Source organism: Esox lucius, chromosome 2 (genome assembly GCF_011004845.1).
Source record: "Esox lucius isolate fEsoLuc1 chromosome 2, fEsoLuc1.pri, whole genome shotgun sequence".
Classification (NCBI taxonomy): domain Eukaryota; kingdom Metazoa; phylum Chordata; class Actinopteri; order Esociformes; family Esocidae; genus Esox; species Esox lucius.
In genome coordinates, this window is record NC_047570.1 from 6727615 (window position 1) to 6735963 (window position 8349).

The following is an 8349-nucleotide window of genomic DNA, read 5'->3' on the forward strand; positions in this document are numbered from 1 at the left end:
TGCCTTATGTGCAGGAACCCTTTGTCCACTGTTTGTCCTGCTCACGATTGCAGGGCTGTGGGAAAGGATTAGAGTGTAACGCCTTTTTCTTTATAGAAACCTCTGATCAAAGGAATTCCTTGCATAATAAATCAATGAGTACTGTCACACATGTTTGAATCACTAGCGTGGGTAATCATTAGTCTCACAGAAGCATTTTAACATAATTTAGAGTGTAAATATTTCTCCCATGTGTCATGTCAATGTTGCTTTTTGGAAAGTTATTACATCACTGTAGGTTATTTACACTACAGTATAACAGCGACAGTAAATATCTCTTCAAAATGGATTACTCATTTCTGAGGTATGGTAAAGAAGGTACTGTAAATGGAACACTATATGTCCCTTTTAGAAATAAAATATGCAATCATAAAAGACACAAAAAGGATGTTTTTAATCCACTTTTAATTATTGTTTGATGTTCAAATCTTGTTTCTAGAATGGGTGTGCAAGTAAATATTGTGCATTTCAGACCAGCTACTAATAAAACAGCCACAAAATAAAGGAGACATTTCAGAATCTTTTCTTATTTCCTTAATGGTCCCCAGATGACCTTTGCTCCAGTGCAACGAAAACCGATCCTAACCCACAGCTGACTAAGAGGGGAGACCAACCCAGCCCTCAATAACTACTGAAGAAAAAGCTGTCCATTTAGCTTTTTGGGGGTTGGTTGTAATGGTAAGCACTGTACCACATTCTGTTCAAAATTATGGACAAAAGATACCCACCTTTTCTGCTTTCTATCTTTTATTTTATTTCCTGACAGCACTTATAAGTTGGACAAAAATAGGTTATGTCATCCTTAACACATGGGCCTCAAGATGTTTTTCGTTTTTTTTCCATATATATTTTTTTTTGAGGTAACAAGTATTCCTGACACTAGACAGAAACATATTTGCATCCTGGGTCCTGTGTTAGCCAGTAGCAATCTGAGCAGCTTGCAGAAACACTGCTAGGCCTACCTCACATCTCCAACCAGAACATATAGCAGCATCGTTTCTATGGCTAGTGGATTCACACTCATTAACTCCAATTGAAGGATGTCTGGGTCAAATGGATGTGTTCCCATAGTATCTGCAGCCCTTTAATTTGGCTTCAATGTTCCAGCAATTCAGTTAAGAAAAAACAGCTGCAATCCAAGATGTCTATTTACCGTTTATTGCGCATTTGACACATAAATATACTGTGCCTCTTGGTAGAGGATGATATATCTAGCATAGCTTGTATTGAACTGTTTGGAAAAACGGTATAATGGTTTGAAAATAATTAAATGGCTTAAGACGTCATGGCATTTGTCAAACCCAAAGTCAACTCCTTGAGGTTTTTAACTCAAGCAAATGCTTCATAAATATAAAATAGGAGGGCCTTTAGGGGCCTAGAGGGGATAAAGTCTCTCTCATTGAGACAGCTTAATACTCAGAAGAGTTATACAATCCGGTTCGTTATGGCACCAGTTTCAATCAATGCTCTTGCTCACGTCAGGACCCATTTGGATAATGATCAATGCATTACCATTAGCAGTTTAAACAGGACTATCAGGCACTGAACAAACAAGTATATTAAAAAAGAACAAAAATATCTAAATTAAAGAAGTCTTGACTGTAATATGAGGTATTGTGGAAACGAAACTTATCTATTGTCGTTTTTTCCTCTTTTTGGAATAGCACAGAAATCAAAATAAAAACTGATGACACAAAACTACAATAACCAAGATGTCAATAACAATTTTCTATGAGAAAATTCAAACCTATTAAATGGCAGTATATTGACATTTATGTATATATAAAAAAATATAGCAGCAAACAATAGGAGAAAAAGCATTGTTTTTTTTTTTTTTCTTGTTTTTCATTTTGTTTTACACTTTGCTGGGATTCCTCCATAGCAGCTCAATATGAGGAGTGTGCTCTCCCATCCTGGTTTCATCTTTTTCACTGTACAATCGAAAACCATAATTCAACATTTCATCAAAAATGTGTTGCTGACAAGATATCACCCTTTTTGCCTCCCACTTTTCAACTTTACCATTTCCATATTAGCAATCCACTTCTCTTAGGCAAGCCACAGAAATATAGTCTAAGTCTTCAGCATTGTGCAAAATCACCTCTAGCCAAAACACCCCTTTCCTCTTTTTAGCAGTTACCCAGTCAATGACACATTCTGAACGGCATTTTAACTACGGTGTTTTCTTTCAGTTTTGTGTTTAGAAAACACGGTCACATGATTTGGAGGGCAGGTATGTTAAGCACTATATGGTGCACATAGAGACTTTGGCATCCTGTTTCTAATCTGCGCTGGATCCAAGAGGAAAATAATCAATAAACATCCTAAATCTTTGTTTTAGCTTTCAAGTTTGATACTTTAGTGTTTCAAATGCTCTGGATGCCAACGAAGCGATGCTGAAATATGCCACACAATTCATGTCCCACTATTGGCATGAAAATCCTCAACAGAATACCCATCTAACAGCAGGAGTAGATGGGTTTGGCTGCGCTTACTTGTACCCAAAATCAAAACACACAAAACCATAGTTAAAACAGACCTGCACTGCTCCAATACATTTTTTTTCCATTTTGTTTTGATAAACAAACTTAGTTTATCAATGTGATTTCTTTCTATAGGAGTCAGAAGAAAACTGACTAAAAGTGCTTTTAAAAATGGAATGGTATTAGAAAGTAAGAACCACAATTTGTTTTACTGTGGATTGCATGGTAGAGGTTTGGGATGAACACTAGATTTTAGCTTATCTGGTCATAACTATCAATATATACACGATGTGGCAGTGAGGACAAAAGAAATCACTAAACAACAATGTCCTGTATATCCTTATATGCCAAACCTCAGCACCAACAATCCAGTCAGCCAAACAATAAAAACATATCAATACACTAGACAAAGTATACTGTTGACTCATAAAACCCAGTTAAAAAGAGAAGAGGACAAATCTAGGGGGCTTGACATTTCTTTAGCTGTCTAGACAATTTTAAAGTGACTAAACACAAGAAGGGGTGCAGAGTAGCCTGGAACAATCCAGAACAAATAAACATAGAGGGCAGCTTCGACAACATGCAGAATGCATATTTAAAGGGAATCGGGGGACAAACAAAATGCCCCTTCTCTTTTATAAATGATTTTATACTTCAAATAAAAACCTAGACACAAAGACAGACTAAAAATACCTACTTGTTGTTAAAATGAATGTTTTTAGTAGGCATGTAAAGTCAGTCTATGGTATTTAAAAATCCTAGTTCAACATTGGGTGGCAGCAATGTCTTTATCTGTGGCTTAATCTTGCACATAAAGTATTATGTTTTCATTTCCTCCATATAGTCAGTGTCTTTGATGTTGTTGTTTTTTGCCATCGCCCATGTCGATGTCTTAAGCCCCACAACACGGGAGAGGGAATGTGACCGGTCGTCTTGGAAGAAGCAAGGTGTTTAGTCCGTTCCTGACAGCCCTTGGCGACGGGTGGCCTCAAGTCACAGGGGAAGCCAATGGCTTGGGGGGGCCCGGAACTGGGGAGGAGCCAAAGCTTTTGCCAGAGGGTGTTTATAGGATGACAAGGGTTCGCCGGTGTTCCTCGTTTCCCAGACGGCCACTTGGTAAGGCTGGAGCCTTAGAAATTGTTTGGAGGAAAAATGGGGAGGACACAAGTCAAATGTTGACGTCCCTCACATCTGTGGGGGTGCAGGAAAGGTCCACCTCCTCATCTATCCTTTTCGTTTCTGTGGAGACGATTTGTTGCTGTGCCTGTCTCAAACTAGACTCCAGCAGGGACTCGATCTGTTCCTGACACGACCTCAGGCAATCCTGTGAAGACAGAGTCAGATACTGTCAGTGTAAAAAAGACAAATGCCTGAAAGGCAGGATCATAAATAGTTTGATGGAAAATGCTCCAGTGCAAGCATGTGTGCAGAGCAACAAAAAACCCAGGGAGGTAGGTTTGACATACCGGGTCACTCTTGATAACTTGGGACAGGAAGTTGGTTAGGTTCTCGGATGACAGCGCACCATCTGTGCTCTTTAGATACAGCCCCTGGACCGCCGCTGCCACGCTGCCTGCTGCGATCATGGATGGAGGGTTGGCGATGAACTTGACATCTACCGGGAAGATGAAAAAGACAGCAAGACGGTGAGTACTTCAGTCAGAAAGTGACATACCTGGAACAGAGCCTGAACTTAATAGTACTCCTGAGCTTTCAATAAGGTTGATGCTGCAGATGAAACAGTCACCTGTAAAGTACTCAGGCAGAACAAGGGTGTCTGAAGGAGGCCATTTTAGGCTGTGCCCAAATGAGGTGTGGTGGTGGGGGGGGTGCAGGGAAATCCTGTGGCCTCTTTTCTACTCATAATATCCTAAATGTGCCTCCACTAACATGACCTGGGAATCCATGCAAACCAACTTACATAATAAATCTCACATACAAAATAAGGACAATTGCTTCTAACAGTCATTAAACATGTACACCACTTAACTCTTCTTCTAAAAAAGAATCGAAATGCCCTTCTCCTTCCTACCAGTTTCCTCTTCCTTCATAAGTTATAATTTAAACCCCACAGAGCAGATCTCCTGTAAACAGGTCAGAACCTTCACTTCCTACTCCCTGTGCATGTAAGGGGTTGATAAATAGAGTGGACAGTCACCATCCCCCAATGGTCCCCCAACAGACTGCCCCTCCACCATGCATGCAGTTCAGACATCAAGAAATAAATTACACACAGATGGTTATATTATCCACAATTAGCCCTAAAAACATACCCCACTGAAAACTAGGCTTCTATTTAGCAAACCCTGACTGAAGGCAAAGTAAAAAAAATAATAAATAAACAATGTAGCGAGTATCTATAATAAACTAGCAAAGAAATCACAAATTTTAACTAGAGAAACTAAGTGGATTCCATTCCAATATCTTGACTTGCTTGTCCACACTACAAATTGACAGAGACACCTCCAAAATGCATGCATACGCCTTTGTACACTCCAACTTTCCTTTACAAGAGCTGATACCATTCTGACAGGGGTAAAAAAAATAAATGCATTAATGATTAGACACCTGATCTAATCGAGGAGTACATTATCTTGAAATCCACGAAATTCTAACTGAATGGAAATCTGGCATCTGACACATAACCTTTGGTCCCTAAGAAGGTGGTTATAGCAGTAAAACGAAAAATGCTCAACGGTTCACGTGTGGGCCTACCTGTAGCACAGAGAGCCACAAATGTTTGGGCATGCTTGCGCAGGATCTGCTTGGTGTTCTGATGAATTGGTAGCTTGGAGAGGAAATGGTCTATGAAATCGTGAGGTGTTACTGATGCAAGGTCCCATTTCAACTTGTTTAAAGCCAGTAGTTCCATTTGCTACAAAGAAAGACAGAGATGTGCGCAATGAGACAGTCGAACTACACAGGTTGAGTTCAAAAACTAGATCTACGTTTTACCCAGTGGAGGGCGATGTCGCCCTCCGCATGTCACTGCGCTACACTGAACTAACTGCTGTTACAAGCGACCATGTAAAATGCACAAAGAACCCATACGGCTCATTTACTGAACATTGTATTTTAAATTATCCCCCAAAAATGTAGAAAATAATTTAGATCCTATTAGTCGACGAGCAACTATGAGAATGTATAAGGACAATAGGCTTAAAAACTGGAAACATTATAGTTGGATACAGTAGCCTATCATACTATGGACACACACACACACACACACACACACACACACATCACCATATCCTACAAGAATGTACATTAATGAAGTAACTGCAACCATGTGCAGAGTGTCTATTTAGATTGACATTGCTCATTTACCAAAAGATCGCTGGGCCGGATGGAGTTGTCAGTGTAAATGCACAACTTCTCTGCAGTTAAAGGGACCGTTTCCTTCATCTTTGAGGCCAGAAACATACATGTAGCTCCGAGAAGTTGTAATCTGGTTTTCTTTGTGTGCTCCACAGACAAAAATCTATCCAAGTAGTTCATAGCCAGGGGAAAAACTTCCTCCTCGCATTTCTGTTCCTCGCAGACCTAGAAGTAAAACAGCAATTTAGCATGTAGCCTTGCATTAAAATATGGCCTAATATAGGACAATTGAATCAGGACGATTTTATACACCCATAAATAGGCCTTTTAATTAGTGAAAACGAAATCCTGCAGGCTAATGACAAACCAAAACATGTTTTGCATTATCCATCCATTCCTTATGGCTGTTGTTAAAACGTGCTATGTCGGAATACGGTGGAGTCAGATTTTCCAATGCAAATAACATGACTAAACGCATGTTTTTCGAAAAAAGTAAAAGTTTTTTAGGCATATTGGTATGGAAAATTAAATAGTTAATTACATTTTGGTTGTTTTCAGGCGCTTCCGAGAGACAGGGGTGGCGTCAATACAACTTTCGACTGAAATTTCTACATCGCCATCTTTTCAAAAAATATTTAAAAATATAAAAAAATTGTTCCGGTTTGTCAAATTAGTATGTAAATGATCCTTACTGTATATTTTATCGGATAGTTTCAAGAGGTGTCGAATTTTCAAACAGGAAACCTAAAAACAATTTAATTTTACAATAGAATGCTTCTTCTCGAGGAGCGTGCGACATTTAGATCTGGTGATGACTCACAATTTCAAAAATGAATAAAAAATGTAAGTAGGCATAAGTCTCAATGTCTTACTACATGTAAATGTTGATTAAACGATACTGTATCATAACCGACCATCTAAAATGCATTATTCTGCACATTTCTGTTGAAAACAAGCGGTTTTTAAGAGCAACCTTTGCAGAAACGGCATGCAACAGGAGCTTGATTCGTAAGTCGAAGAAGAACTTAATGGTTTTATATAATCATTTTTCGCCATGCGTGTGCCCGGATTATAAGTGAATACACAAGATGTACCTTTCGACTTGCTGACTCAGTTGCTGTCATTGCTGACATTATTACATATTTTTTTGTGGTATTAAAAACCTATAGCCTACGCCTGCGACAAGATGGCGCATTATACTGGCACGAGTAGGACTGCATACGTGTACATTGCTATTAATTTGGAATATTTTTTTGGCATCTAAATACATTTCATAAGTCTCTGGCAAAGTAAAGAATAGAGCAGCTACATTGCAAGTGTTGTAAGCTAATTAGCCTACTGAGAGTACAATAGCCTACATGGAAAATAGGTATAATTGATCCGCGTTCCAAGTTTTTACTTGGTCAGCCTTACAGAAATCAAGCATAACTGCATACATATGTCAGTATGTTTACACATAACTGAATGAATATTCTTGGAAATAATAAGATGCATAAAACCATCCAAAACAGAGGCAATTTCTAATGGAATACGATTAGGAGAACGCATGGCTTGAAGTGTTAAGTAACAAACTTTTAAGCAGTAAGTATAGACATCTTAAATATACAAACCTCTAACATCCATGTAGCCACTATTTTCCTCATCTTAGGTATTATTTCTTTCTGGACACACTTGAAGTAATTTGGAGACGGAAGGTAATTTTCCTCAGCTTTAAGCATTGTCTGTAGAACTCGGTCATTTAGTAAGTTGGTATCATGGTAAGCTCTTCTGATGGTCTCCACTTCACAGCACAACAGCTGGTTTTCCATGTCTTTTGCGGGAGTAGCTTGTGGTTTAGGGCTGAAGAAATAATCAAAATAGGTTCGTCTTGTTAGTACTGAAGGCTCCGTTGATGCTGCTACTTCTTCAGTGTGAGCCCTCTGAGAACTACAACGCTTCCCCCTAGCAGACAAAACTCCCCTTCAGAAGATTTTGCGATGACGTTTTACTGCTGTGGAGGGGAGATCAAAGCTACATCGAGACTGAAGGAGCGGAGCTATAAGGAGTTTATAACAAGAGAAAACTGAAGAACTACCCCTCTACAAAGTTCCAAGTCCTTCCCATGCCGCTGCTGCTCCTATAGGTATGGAAATGGGAGGTCCCAGTATTCCGGGTGGCGAGGGTGAGGGAGGGTTAGTCTCGGTAACGCGAAGGTGGTTATGCGGAGATGAATGTGAATTGGTTAGAGTTTGATAGGGGGCGGTATACGTAAGCGCCTAGTTCACTTGTCTCCATCACACATCAGCCCAGCAGGTGGCGGTAATATACCATCCGGTTGCGATTTCACCATAGAAGAACAAGCAGTATCCGGTTTTTCTCTTGCGTAAAACCAAATAGAAGAAAATGGATTACTGTACAATTGAACTTTTGTATGGGCAAAACGAGTGATTTAAGCGATTTTGAGCGTGGTATGATCGTCGATTCCCGACGAGCCGGTACCACTGTCTCAGAAACGTCAGGTCTACTGGGC

The 8349-nt window shown here is 39.5% G+C and overlaps 1 protein-coding gene across 2 annotated transcripts; it reads right to left on the minus strand.

Moving 5' to 3' along the window:
• Positions 1–427: 427 nt before the first annotated feature.
• On the minus strand, positions 428–8007 carry ccnd1 (cyclin D1). 2 transcript variants are annotated; one of them, XM_010881770.4, is made up of 5 exons: positions 7451–8007; positions 5850–6065; positions 5238–5397; positions 3989–4137; positions 428–3846 (listed from the first exon to the last, which is right to left on the minus strand). In XM_010881770.4, the coding sequence occupies exons 1-5, from the start codon at positions 7646–7648 to the stop codon at positions 3691–3693; spliced, it is 879 nt and encodes a 292-aa protein (XP_010880072.1). In that variant the 5' UTR covers positions 7649–8007; the 3' UTR covers positions 428–3690. The 2 variants fall into 2 exon arrangements, with proteins under 2 accessions (XP_010880072.1, XP_019911530.1); XM_020055971.3 differs by lacking the exon at positions 7451–8007 and adding an exon at positions 6382–6446.
• Positions 8008–8349: the final 342 nt, after the last annotated feature.